This window comes from Mesoplodon bidens, assembly GCF_964165515.1.
Source record: "Mesoplodon bidens genome assembly, chromosome: 3".
Classification (NCBI taxonomy): domain Eukaryota; kingdom Metazoa; phylum Chordata; class Mammalia; order Artiodactyla; family Ziphiidae; genus Mesoplodon; species Mesoplodon bidens.
Genome location: NC_138178.1, coordinates 121,653,528 through 121,668,444, shown reverse-complemented (window position 1 = coordinate 121,668,444; position 14,917 = coordinate 121,653,528). Strand labels below are relative to the sequence as shown.

The following is a 14,917-nucleotide window of genomic DNA, read 5'->3' as shown; positions in this document are numbered from 1 at the left end:
AATAACAATTTAAATCATATTTAATTATTAAAAGTGTCTATTAAATTAACATCATTTAAAAATAAAGTGAAAGCTGAAAGATAAATTACTACTTCTTGCAAAGTTCAACAGATATAAAATATCAGGTATAAAGCTATGATATGGGCATTTTTGTTTTAAATTCAATTAAAAACCTGAAAAGGCTTCCTTTGGACATTTTCATTAAGTTATTGTATTTATCCAACTAGAACAATAAATATGATTGTCATTTTAACTCCTATTATTGAAATGTTTTTCTTATTCTCTTATACTTATCATTGGACTTAATTTTTAAAGTCAGGCTTAATTTGTATTCTATGGTAACATCATAGCAAAATGTACACAGATACAATATGTCCTTGATTTTTATAAAAGCAAGGATTAGTGCCTATTATATTGTTGTGATTTGCCTCATTCTTTCATATGACAGCTTCGTTCCATTTAATGGTAGTTTTTGAATCCAAATAAGATCCTTTCATTTGATTTAGCACTTTAGCATCTAAAGTCACTTTGCTTAATGGATCTGGTTTTGACTTTTTAGTCATTTTATTCATAAATGTACCACAATGTTTATCATTATATAAGGCTTATGATGAATCCAACCACAGATCACTGAAAATAAGGCACAGAGTCAGATAGCAGGACACCTTATTAGCACTTTTTTCCATATCAATAATCATGTTATTATTTGAATTTAGCAAATTGTTGTCATACCATCCACTTCTAGCCCTTTTTTAAATGACCCTGTCAGATTATTTTGCTGCTGGGTTGAAGCCAACCATGGTAATACAGCTAAATGTGAAATTTGGAGGTACACAGCTCTTGCTCCAGACCATTGGAAAGGAAACAGCATTTCCCCACCACAGTGCAATAGAGTACATCTATATTTCTTAATTTCAATTTTTATTTGAAGATAGGTATCTCTTAGCTGCTCATCTCCTTTAGGTAGCAGTCAAGCCTAAATCATACTGGAAGGTATAGCATTTTTTTTAAGTTTATAAAGTCATTTTAAAATTTTTAACTCATATCTCTGACCCCAAGTGAATGTGTATCTATGTATAAAATTTAATTGTGTTCAAAAACTTAAAAAGAAATGTTACTGTGCATATATGTGTGTATACGTGTGTGTGTGTGTGTATGTATGTGTATATATATAGTATGTTAAGGAATATAATCTACTCTAAAGATGAAGTTACTTTCCCTGTATATTGGAAGATTATTAAAAGATGAGAGAATTGAGATGCTAATTTTTTAAATTAATTAATTAATTTATTTATTTTTGGCTGCGTTGGATCTTTGTTGCTGGACGCGGGCTTTCTCTAGTTGCGGTGAGAGGGCTTCTCATTGCAATGGCTTCTCTCATTGAGGAGCATGGGCTCTAGGCACGCAGGCTTCAGTAGTTGTGGCACGAGAGCTCAGTAGTTGTGGCTTGCGGGCTGTAGAGCGCAGGCTCAGTAGTTGTGGCACATGGGCTTAGTTGCTCCGCAGCATGTGGGATCTTCCCAGAGCAGGGCTTGAACCTGTGTCCCCTGCATTGGCAGACAGATTCTTAACCACTGCGCCACCAGGGAAGTCCCAAGATGCTAATTCTTATATTCCAAAATAAACTTTGGATTCTCTTGAGTTCTCAGTAGTATAGATGGCAAATTTGTATAGAGAAATACAATAATTTTGCATAAAAATCAGATCAATTATCTATTTACTAAGTTTCTCTAAGTCAATACAGATTATCTACAAAATGGATCAATCGCTAAACTTCTAAAATTTCCACTCTTAGGGAAAGTTTTTAATTTTTAAAATCTCTCTATTGATATGGAGCACACATCAATATACTTAGCACCTAGAGCATTTGTGTAATCTATAAAGTACAGCTTAAATATTTACCAATTATTTAATATGTGCTTGGCATTGTTTTTAGAGTTTTAAATACATTATTTCTATATTGTGTATAGAAATCATATGAAGTAAATATTGTCATTTTAAAAATAGTAATAATAGCTGGGTTTGAGCCCTTGCTTTGTGTCAGGGACATCAAACATTATCTTTTAAAGTCATCACCTATGATTATTAAAATAGGGATCAGACTAAAGTAGGTAGATGTTAACTTAGTTTTGATAAATTCAGATTCATCCTTAAACTCACTCCTCAGATCCTGCTCAAAATGCTTCCTCTTGGTAGATGCTTTAGAGAATTTATGACTGGTTCATATTAAAACTGAAAAAAAAAATCAGACACTTCTTCTAACTGATAAGAAACATAGAGGAAATTTTTTGAATGTTTTTATACCCTGAGCACATTGTTTGAATATTTGACAGATTATAGACTACATTTTCTTATTTTGTCTCATAAAATTTACATTTTCTTATCATCTCTCAAAAAATTTACAATGACAAAGTACACTTGACTCTGCCAATATAAACATTTTTTTCCTCAGAATGAAACAGCTGTGGAATTATTTTCCTTAGATGGAACAGTGGTATTCAGCTATTTTAAGTTTTAAGAAACAGAGACACATTCAGTCATCTAACTTACAGTGCCCTCTCTCCAAGATTAGAGAAGTAAGACAGATAGAAATAAACACCCGGCCATGTCTCTTCCAAGGAGAAGCTTGTTTGGGTCACAGAAGTAATTCTAAAAGTCCATCAGCAATTCTAGGCAATCCACTGGACCTTAAGTAATTGGTCTTTCAGAAACAGTAAAATGATATTCCTGAATAATATTTTAGCTTCTGTCTTTATATCTATAGCTCCCAACTAACTGATTTTTTTTCTTTTCATGTCTTTAAGAGTAAAAAGTCCCTGAAAGAGAATCTGATTGGTTTCCTCAATTATAGCTGCTTGTCTAAAACAGTGATGGCTCACACAGCATCTTCTAGATATATTTAGACACCCATTCTTCTTCAACTAGGTGAAGGCACAGTGGGAGAGTCTTAAGATGACTTAATGCCTAGTCAGTAAGCAATGTGGCCATGGCAATAATAAAGCAGTTTCCTTGATAGGAATAGAGTTGCTTGTAGGTACTTCACTTCATTCCAACTCTGATTTTTGTTGATTTGATAGGTAAGAAATGTTTGATTTGGAGAAACATTCTTATTCATTGCTGGTAGGAATAAAAAATTGTACTTTTGGAAAGGAATTTGGCAATAGTAATGTGCAAAAATTATATATGATATGCTACTTTTATGTAAGAAAGAGGAAGAAGTAAGGAAATATATAGTATTTGTGTCTTTTTAACATTTTTGGAAAAGAAGGGGGAGAGAGGAATGGTGGGGAGGAGGAGGAAAGGAAAAAAGGGAGGCAGGGAGGAAGGAAAAGGGAAAGAAAAGGGAAGAAAGAAAAAGGGAAGGAAGGAAAGCCAGAGAGAGAAGGAAATGAGGGAAGGATAAACCAAAAACTAATACTAATAATATTCTTAATCTACAGGGAGTAGGTAGAAATGATCCCAGCTCTTCAGAAGTGGCAGTTGGGGTTTTTGGTCTTTTTGTATCTTTTGTCCAGAATTTTCCCCAACTGCACATACACACAGTTATTTTTAGTCCCATACAGTTTCTTTGTATTTTGTTGCTTGAGGAGACGTGTGCCCAGGGGCAAGCATTGCAGCAAAGGGTCCCAGGTCTCAGCCTGTCTCATCCTCACATGGTCTTTTCTCTATGTGTGTGCACATCCCTGGTGTCTCTCTGTGTGTCCAAATCGTTGTGGCCTCTCCCATTGCGGAGCACAGGCTCCGGACGCACAGGCTCAGCGGCCATGGCTCACGGGCCCAGCCGCTCCGCGGCATGTGGGATCTTCCCGGACCAGGGCACGAACCCGTGTTCTCTGCATCGGCAGGCGGACTCTCAACCACTGCGCCACCAGGGAAGCCCCAAATCTCTGCTTCTTGTAAGGACACTAGTCAGGTTAATTAGGGCCCACCCTAACAGTGTCATTTTAACTAATCACTTCTTTAAAGACCCTACTTCCAAATATTTGAGGCAATAGGAATCAGGGCTTTAATGTATGAAGGGTGATACCATTTGGAGGGGACACAATTCAACCCATAATAGGACCCACATGCAATATAAACAATAACAAATGAATCACATAGTCACAGTGATCGGGGTGGGGAAGAAAAGCACTACCAATCTGGGAAAAAGTAAGATGGGAAAAGCAGTATTTTGGTTATGTACTCTAAGGTTAAAGACAGTAGAAAGTACTGTACACAAATATTGAACTCTAGTTTGTAGTTTGTGTTCCATAGAAGTATGTGCTAGAAATTCCAAAATTATTTTATAAATCTTCAAGGATTATAAATTTTCCAAAAATAAGTAGATATATTGAGGTAATGAGAGCCAAGTCTCTCACTTTCAGAGAAAGGAGTTACAAACTAACAGAGAAGGTTAGAATAAATTCTGCAGAGTTGGATTGTAATTTGAAGTATCAGTTCAACTTGTGGAGAGAGAGTGATATAGAAATAGAAATAAATGTGTTTGTATATATAAATTCATATTTTTAAAAATTCTAACTAGCATCAAGTTACCCATATGTCTTGAAGGTAAAAAGAATTCCATGTTTTTGGAAGTGGAGGAAATGTATTCACGATCAAAGAAAAAGTAGGAGGCAAAACTGAGCTAGAAATTGGTTAGTTAGCCTCTAAGTGGAATGAAGAGTGTAGGGTTATAATGAGTATGTACCTAGAAATTTACCTTGAAACAGATCTTTGAAGCCATAAGTATCAAACCATTAGGTTTGAAATCTCTGTGGTAGATATCCAGAAAAAAATAATACTTTTTAAATAAAAAATAATAAATGAGAAGTTGTCTTATATCTGAAAATGGATTTTTATTGTGATGATTAACATCAATGATCCAGTATAATTTTCAAAAGCAAGAAAAATATAGTGATTACAAAGTGATGTCTGCTAGTTGTTATCAATTTAGAGGGAATATAAATCTCAGTTTGAAAGTTTAAGTATGCCAGTGATGAAACTTCAGTTCGTAAGCCTTTCAAAGTCCCTCATTTGACAAAATTAAATAGATTTGAAAACTTAATTCAACAGAATTTTAAATCTCACTCCTATTTTTCTTTAGGTGACATCTATGTTCTAAGGAGGTTATGCAGTGCCAAGTTTTCTAAGATGCAGGGTAGGGTTGGGCATCTTGTCTTCAGTTCTTGGTGCACCACAGTTAATTCACTATTGTTCCTTATGCATGTAACACTTCAGAAAGACCCAAATAAGTTCCCACCCGTACTCCAGTTATTAAAAGCACAAAGCCCAAAATACAGATTGGAACACATAGTGTTAGAACCCTCTAGACCAAAATCAGGCCACTGATCACAGAAAATCCATTTCAGCAGCAATCAAATAGGCCACAGCTCTACAAACTCTCAGAATTTTCTCTTTCCTAATTTCCTATTAAAGATTGTACTTGGTTGAATTACTGACCATTTTTGAGGGACTGGATTGGTGTGGTCGTTTACCCATGAAGAGGATAGAATAGGTGGTGTTGCAAGATTAGTAGCTGAATCAGTGAGACATCACTTTGATTAAAAAAAAACCCAAACTTCAGGGAAGGGGGTTAGGGTAAATAGATCTTTGAAGGACTAAAATAAATACTGAACTATAAGTAGAGCAAGTGGTTCTTTTCTGGTAGAATGAGAAGGAGAATTATCTGGATGGAAAGAAAACGAAGTGTTTCAAAGAAGTATTTTGAGGTAACTTTACAGCCTGACAGGAATGTATTGGATTGATACCTTTCATCATTTTTATCCCAGTTGACAGTTCCATGGTGATACCACATCCTCCGCATGTGTTTTTCCTTCTTATCATAACCCTTTTATATAAAGGCTGATGTGTTTATATTATTATTATGGAAATTCAGATTAGAGACATTTTTCATTTCACTTTGTTAACATGCATGAATTTGAAAATAGCTGTTGTTTAACTGATGATGATAATGTGAACTGATATTAATCAGTAGAGGTTATGGCACTTATGTCTGGGTGCTAAGCAGCCTGAAACTTGTGAGTTATCTGGCGTGAAACAATTATTTTCTCAGAGGATCTTACCATTGCTGAACATGTACGAGCTCTGCCCAAGGTAAACATACCGTAGTGCTATTTATTTATTCCAGCTGATGTTCTGGCTATTAAAATAATAAGAAAAAACAACTATATACAATCATTTACAGCTTTGTTACAGATTTTTTTTCACTTTTTGGAAAAAAAATTTTAATCATTTTTAGTTTCCTTAAATACTTACTAATAGACATTTCATTTCTCCACATGCGCTGCAAAACCCAGCATGCGTTCGCCTCTCACTGAAGAATACTTAACAAACTCCAGTATCTGCAAAAGTGATTTGCCAAGTTGCCTCCTTATTTTTCTCCAGTCGGTACTTCCCTTAGCTTCTGCATTATTCTGGTTTGTGGAAATGTATCTGATACCTAAACTTTATGATACATGCACCAAAAAGGCTTTGTTTCTCTAATTCATTCTTTTATTTTTTATTTAATTTTTATTTTATATTGGGGTATAGTTGCTTTACAATGTTGTGTTAGTTTCAGGTGTACAGCAAACTGGTTAATTATACATATATCCATTCTTTTTTGGATTATTTTCCCATATAGGTTATTATAGAATATTGAGTAGTGTTTCCTGTGCTATACAATAGGTCTTTGTTGATTATCTATTTTATATATATTCAATAGTAGTGTGTATATGTTAATACAAACCTCCTAATTTATCCCTGCCTCCCGCATTTCCCCGTTGGTAACCATAAGTTTGTTTTTGAAGTCTGTTTCTGTTTTGTAAATAAGTTCATTTGTATCATCTTTTTAGATTCCACATACAAGTGATATCATATGATATTTGTCCTTCTCTGACTGACTGACTTCACTTAGTATGATAATCTCTAGGCCATCCATGTTGCTGCAAATGGCATTATTTTGTTCGTTTTTATGGCTGAGTAAAATCCCCTTGTATATATATACCCAATTTTCTTTATCCATTCCTCTGTTGATGGACATTTAGGTTGCTTTCATGTCTTGGCTATTGTAAATAGTGCTGCAATGAACATTACAGTGCATGTATCTTTTTTAATTATGGTTTTCTTTGGATATATGCCAGGAGTGGGATTGCTGGTAGTAATTTTATATGGTAGTTTTATTTTTAGTTTTTTAAGGAAACTCCACACTGTTCTCCATAGTGGTTGTATCAAGTTACATTCCCACGAACAGTGTAGGAGAGAGTCCTTTTCTCCACACTCTCTCCGGCATTTATTGTTTCTAGATTTTTTGATGATGTCCATTCTGACTGGTGTGAGGTAATACCTCATTGTAGTTTTGATTTGTATTTCTCTAATAATTAGTGAGGTTGAACATCTTTTCATCTGCTTTTTGGCCATCTTTATGTCTTCTTTGGAGAAATGTCTATTTAGGTTTTCTGCCCATTTTTTGATTGGGTTGTTTGTTTTTTGGATATTGAGCTGCATGGCCTGTTTGTAAGTTTTGGAGATAAATCCCTAGTTGGTCACATTATTTGCAAATATTTTCTCCCATTCTGTAGATGGTCTATTTGTTTTTTTTGGGTTTTTTTGTTGTTTTTTTTTTAACTAAAATGCTGGCTTTTAATGGGAACCAGAGGTATGGTTACAATTACATAGTCCAACACAAAAAACCCGTGGGTGATCAGGAGTTGGAATGTTACAAAATAATGAGGGTAACACTGGGTACAGGAAGAAAGCTGCTCCAGAACTTCAGGAGCCAGGCTAATACGGCCTCTCCCTGCGATCCTGTCTGTGCTCACCCCTGGAGTCCATCTTGCCAGGGCCAAAGCCACCTCTGTCCCCACCACCCCAGCCCCCATGGTCCCCGCCTCAGCCTTGGTAGCCACCCCGATCATAGCCTCCCCTGCCACCATGACGATTGTCTCCATAGTTACCCCCCCATATGAGAGCCTCCTGGTCCCCCTCCTGGGCCATCTGGTTTAGGGGCCTTACACTGGTTGCATTCATTCCTCCAAGATAAGTTCATGTTCTCACACGTAGGATTAGGACACTTCCAGTCCCCTGCTCGCTGCTGTCCTCCACCGCCACTGCTGGGGAATCCTCCTCGGCCACCGCCACCACTGCCACCACCTCCATAGCCTCCATGGCCCATGGGTCCTCCTTGCCCTCGGCCTCCACAACCATTGCCACCACCCCGATTGAAGTCTGCTCACCGAGTAGCAAATGAGACCTTGATAGGATTCCCAGAGAATTCTTTACCATCAAACCAGTCAATAGCTGCTTTAGCAGAAAGTGGGTCATCAAATGATACTGTTGCCTCTCCCTTCAGCTTGCCTGTTTCCCTGTCTGTGTACAGATTAATCATGGGCTGTCCTGCTTTCTTATTTGTCTTAATGATACCAATCTGCTTGAAGTAATCAGCTACAGACTCAGTTGTAACATTCTCACCCAGACCTTGAACGAAGATGGTGTTGTTGTCTGAATTATCCTGTTCAGAGTCATGACGTGATCCTTGGTCCCTAGGGCCACCAAATTTATTGAAGCCACCATGGTCACTTCCGCCCAGGCCACCTCTGCCTCCACGGCCGCCTCCATGACCTCTGGGTTCATAGCCACCACTGCTGTGGCTGTAGCCACTGCCACTGCCCCAATCACGGCCCCCACGGTCCTGCTGGCCTCCCCCATAGCCGCTGCCACCACTCTGGTCCTGATTGCCATAACCACCGCCACCACTACTACTCATGGAGGACTGATCTTGGCCATAGTTACCTCCACCACCCCCTCCGCCTCCACTGCTGCTGTTGTACTGGTTCTGCTGCCCATAGCCCTGAGGGGTATTATAGCTTTGCTGCTGTCCATAGCTTTGCTGCTGTCCACCATAGCCAGACTGCTGGCCATAGCCCCCACTCTGGGGCTGCCCATAGCCGCTGCTCTGAGAACTGCTACCGTAACTTCCCAAGGTGTTGCTAGGAGCTGGCTGCTGGCCATAGCCAGGGTATGAGGACTGCTGCCCGTAAGACAACTGAGAACTTTGGCTACTGCCATAACCACCAGTTGAGCCATATCCCTGGGGAGTTGACTGTGTGCCGTAGCCTGTGTTCTGGGTCTGTCCATAAGAACTACTATAGCTGCTCTGGCCATAGCCTGAAGCGTCCGTTGACTGGCCGTAGCCACTGTAACTCTGCTGTCCATAGGGCTGATTGCTCTGATGGGAATAGCCCTGCCCAGGCTGGGTTGGGTAGGCCCCATAACTTTGGGTTGCTTGTTGAGTATAGTCGTTTGAGGCCATGTCGCGCATGCACGCACAGGCCGACAATCAACAAGATTCCAATACCACAACACCGAGGACTCGGTCTATTTGGTTTATTTATGGTTTCCTTTGCTGTGCAAAAGCTTTTAAGTTTAATTAAGGCCCATTTGTTTATTTTTGTTTTTATTTTTGTTACTCTAGGAGGTGGATCAAAAAAGATACTGCTGTGATTTATGTCAGAGAGTGTTCTGCCTATGTTTTCCTCTAAGAGTTTTATAGTATCCAGTCTTACAGTTAGGTCTTTAATCCATTTTGAGCTTATTTTTGTGTATGGTGTTAGACAGTGTTCTAATTTTACGTGTAGCTGTCCAGTTTTCCCAGCACCATTTATTGAAGAGACTCTCTTTTCTCCACTGTATATTCTTAACTCCTTTGTCATAGATTAACTGACCATAGGTGCCTGGGTTTATTTCTGGGCTTTCTATCCTGTTCCATTGATCTATACTTCTGTTTTTGTTCCAGTACCATACTGTTTTGATTACTGTAGCTTTGTAGTATAGTTTGAAGTCAGGGAACCTGATTCTTCCAGCTTTGTTTTTCTTTCTCAGGATTGGTTTGGCTATTCAAGGTCTTTTGTGTTTCCATACAAATTAATTTTTTTTTATTCTAGTTCTTTAATGCCATTGGTAATTTGATAGAGATTTCATTGAATCTGTATATTTGCTTGGGTAGTATAGTCATTTTTACAGTATTGATTCTTCCAATTCTAGTACATGATATATCTTTCCATCTGTTTGTGTCATCTTCGATTTCTTTCATCAGGATCTTATAGTTTTCAGAGTAAAGGTCTTTTGCCTCCTTAGGTAGATTTATTCCTAAGTATTTTATTCTTCTTGATGTGATAGTAAATGAGATTGTTTCCTTATTAATTAACGGGTTAATTTCCTTATAATTTCTCTTTCTGATCTTTCTTTTTTAGTGTATAGAAATGCAAATGATTTCCATGTATTAATTTTGTATTCTGCAACTTTACTGAATTCATTGATGAGCTCTAGTAGGTTTCTGGTAGCATCTTTAGGATTTTCTATATATAGTATCACATCACTACAAACAGTGACAGTTTTACTTCTTCTTTTCTAATTTGGGTGCCTTTTATTTCTTTTTGTTCTCTGATTGCCACAGCTAAAACTTCCAAAACTATGTTGAATAAAAGTGGTGAGGGTTGACATCCTTCCCTTGTTCCTGATTCTAGAGGAAATGCTTTCAGCTTTCCACCATTGAGTATGATGTTAGCTGTAGTTTTGTCATATATGGCCTTTATTATGTTGAGGTAAGTTCCTTCTATGTCCACTTTCTGGAGAGTTTTTGTCATAAATGGGTGTTGAATTTTGTCAAAAGCTTCCTCTGCATCTATGAGTTGATCATATGGATTTTATTCTTCAATTGGTTAATGTGGTGTACTGTACTGATTGATTTGCAGATATTGAAAAATCCTTGCATCCCTGGGATAAATTCCATTTGATCATGATGTATCATCCTTTTAATATACTGTTGGATTTGGTTTGCTAGTATTTCATTGAGGATTTTTGTGTTTATATTCATCAGTGATATTGGCCTGTATATTTCTCTTTTTGTTCTATCTTTGTCTAGTTTTGATATCAGGGTGATGGTGGCCTCATAGAATGAGTTTGGGAGTGTTCCTCCCTCTGTAATTTTTTAGAAGAGTTTCAGAAGTATAGGTGTTAACTCTTCTCTAAATATTTGATAGAATTCACCTGTGAAGCCATCTGGTCCTGGATTTTTGTTTGTTGGAAGATTTTTAGCACAGTTTCAATTTCATTACTTGTGATTGGTCTGTTCATATTTTCTATTTCTTCCTGGTTCAGTCTTGGAAGGTTGTACATTTCTAGGAATTTGTTCATTTCTTCTAGGTTGTCCATTTTATTGGTATATCATTGTTTGTAGTAGTCTATTATGATCCTTTGTATTTCTGTGGTGTCAGTGGTAACTTCTCCTTTTTCATTTCTAATTTTATTGATTTGAGCACTTTACCTTTTTTTTTTGATGAGTCTGGCTAAAGGTTTATCAATTTTGTTTATCTTTTCAAAGAACCAGCTTTTAGTTTCATTGATCTTTTCTACTGTTTTCTTTGTCCCTATTTCATTTACTTCTGCTCTGATCTTTATGATTTCTTTCCTTCTTTGGGTTTTGTTTGTTCTTATTTCTCTGGTTGCTTTAGATGTAAGGTTAGGTTGTTTACTTAAGATTTTTTTCTCATGCGTTTAAAAATATATGTTATTAAGTAAACTGATGATTCAACTAAAACAGCGAGTCGGAGTTTTCTGTTCATTAGCATCTTGAAATGAGCCATCAGCAGTTTTCTGAAAGTTGAAACATTCACAATTTTTGATGTGTAATTTGATAAGAGACATATTGATGTGTTAATAGTTAATGCAGCTTCCTATGGTGCCAAATTTATGCCAAGGGAGTATCTAATGCACAAGGAGAATCTGACTCAACAATCTCATATTTAAGGTCAGTAGATTAAGCTTTACTGGAATTTTAGGAAGAAAGCAAACAAAAAAAATCACATAGGTTGGCAAAGTCATGCTTCCTGATCCCTAAGTGTTTAAATTGGGAACCAGTGACAAAAGTGCACTGTAGGTGGAGAAGTGCTGACACAGAGACCATCTTTAACAAAGGTTAAATAAAGATTAAGCTCAGAGCAGAAACAGGAGCCCTGGAGACTTTGGGTAGGCAAGATGCCCAGATGTTCTTCCTATCATTTCAGCCTGGCATGTGAGCAAAGGTGTAGAAGTTCAAATGGGTAGGTGGCTGATTGTTGAAGATGATGGCAGGGTCATCAGTTATTCTTGTAGTGTCTGAGAATAGAACTGCACTGCTAGCTAGTTAATTAATGATTTCTTCCACATACTTAAAAGTCTTTTGGAATTTTATTCTTAGACTCATCTGATCCCAATAATGATCCTTTAGTCGTCCTAACCTTATACAATAATTTTAGCTACCTTCAAAGCAAAACAGTGTGATTTTCACAAAGAATTATATGAAAAGCTAATTTCATAGTTTCATGTGTATATGTAATTTGGCAAATATGGCTACTATTACATTGTATTTGTACAATGGCCTAAGAATATAATGAATGGGAAATATCCTGAATGGTCTTCTTGTGATCAATGAAGCAAGGATTCTAAGACTTTTCCTTATGAGCAATTCTTACTGTCCCACATATAAGATTACCAAAGCATAAAGATCCAGACATGTCTACCTTCTGGCTTTGTTTCATTCCCTGATGATTTTAGGTTTCCTGCTTATCAGAAGAGTCATGGTAGAGTAGGAAATAATATGAGTTCTTAAACGTATGTAATATTTTTTCCTGGTTAAGTTACCCTCAGGAACAATCATAAACTTGGTTGATAACCAAATGGGTAATTAGCACTACTTCATTTTCATTTTGGGGTCTCCAAATTCATAAGTTACTTCAAAATATCATGTCAACTCAGAATCTCCAGAAAAAGGAAGTGTCGAAATCCAACATTTCTGGAATCTCACACAAACATTCTTAATTCAAAATTATCATGGGCTATAGTAAAGATAATAGCTACTGCCTCCTCAAGCATACATTTTTATAAATGATGCTTCCCCACCTATGGTTGCTCCTAAGGGGTGGACCTGGGTAACAATTTGAACAGCTGACCTTGCCTCCTTGCCTACATATGATATAACCAGTGACATACACCAAACTCAAGTTGATTTAGTCAAATGCTCTTTTGTGAGAACTTCGAATTGGGACATTTAAAAAATGTGTCAGCTGCAAGGGAAGCCCAGTCACAATTCATGTATCACTGGGGTGATAAATGGAGCCATGACAATTCAAAACTATCCTCAAGCTGAGGTTAAACAGTAGTGGAAACTAAAACCTGGTCCACATGTTACAGAAGAGCAAATCTGCAGAGATGCTGATAATAGAGATCATGGACAGAGGAAACACACAAACATCCCCCACAAACACACAAAGTGAATAAGGGTGGAAGGGAGGGAAGATAGGAGGAAGGGAGAGAGAGAGAAAGAGAAAGAAGGAAGAAAGGGAGAACCTAAAGAATCATAGAAGGATGAGTGACAAAGAGAGACAGAAACTGAGAATGTGGTTTTAAAGGCAGAGAGAATCTGGAATGTGAGAGAACAGAGGGAAGTAAAAAGAGAGAAAGAGAAAACTCATTATGAGTGATATTCCCATTTCACTGAAAAACAGTGGCTTCAATTGTATTCCATGGTATTCCTTGTACTCTTCCTTCTAAGTATCAACCTCTGTTTTAACTTAAGGTTTAACCTCCTGGCAAAATCCCCCAAACTTCCAGACTTCTGAGACCCCTCTTTCCCTCGTTATCAAAACATACAACCCCAATGAGTGCAATAATGTCAAGAACTTCTATCCCATGTTCCAAGGGGAACCCTGTGAAAATTCCAGTGATTTCAAGATCTTGGAGAGGTTACATTTTTCTCATGAGCTTTTGCTCCATTTCTGCTAAATTCTTGATTTCACCTAACCTCTGACTTCTTCAACTTTTTTTTCAACACATGTTACTACAAGCATGAAATACGGCTTCTTTTTTTGTTTTTTCAGTTTAACCAAGATAATCTCACAAAAGGTAGTACTGTTTAGCATCAGTAATTGACAATTCATAGGAAATAATTAGAGATTATGGCATAAACCAGTGTAGGCTACATTGTACAAGTGAAAGAGCCTGGTCCTACAACAAACAGATTATTCCCTACAGTAATAGGGCATGGCTATTTTCCCTACAGTAATTTTCACTGCTTAGATTTCCTCTTTAACAGTCACACCTGCCAATTTGTTACCATAATTATGAGTTTTCTTTTTCCACTAAGACTACAGGACCCTTCTCCCTCATTTCCCCTAGTCTTTGGTTTTTCATTATCTGGGCTATTTCCAGAAAACTTCAATATTTCCCATTTTATTTTGCAGAACAAGAAATTTGAATAACTGGTACTAAGTGCAACTGAAATTTTCCTTTACTAACATGTCTGTAAGGGCAATTTTTTCAGCACCCATTATTTTTCTCTGACCCTTAATTCCTCCAGAGTTTTAATCTCTTTGCTCTGAGTGCTGTCAATCCCAAAGCACCCTTCAAAGATTTTCCCAGCAAGACTACAGGCACAATATAATTATAACTTCAGTTAGCCAGTGATGAGACCTCAGAATTCCTAAGGAAGGGATATAACTTGCTAGAGTCACAAAACTAATAATTTGGGGGAATACATCTATCTGTTTGTCTATCTATCTAGAGGGATAGCAGCACAATTATAGAAATATACATATATTTTCCATTATAGATATTTAGAAAAAATAAAATTGGCTTATTGAGGATATTTACATGAATAGCTGTATAGTTAGTTAAGAGACAGTGGTTCTTATTTTGGTCCTGCATATTGTTACCAATGAGAATGAACATTGACAGAAAGTGTCCATAGTATTTTACTTGATCTCTCCCTGACTTAGTTATGCTTATAAATTCATTACAGCAGCTTGGCCTACATTATTTTATTTGTAACCAAAATTAACAAATCTTTTAATCGCAACCATAAGTAGACTTCATATAGTTATGTCATAATTACTTTATAATTGTA

General features: G+C 37.0%; 1 protein-coding gene across 1 annotated transcript; it reads right to left on the bottom strand.

Annotated features, from left to right (window-relative positions):
- Positions 1–7,384: 7,384 nt before the first annotated feature.
- LOC308614525 (RNA-binding protein FUS-like) lies at positions 7,385–9,340 on the bottom strand. The gene is given in 4 exon segments (XM_081228966.1): positions 7,385–7,869; positions 7,873–7,938; positions 7,940–8,209; positions 8,213–9,340. Coding segments are annotated over 4 exon segments (1,530 nt in total). The 5' UTR covers positions 9,299–9,340; the 3' UTR covers positions 7,385–7,761.
- Between the last annotated feature and the right edge of the window lie 5,577 nt (positions 9,341–14,917).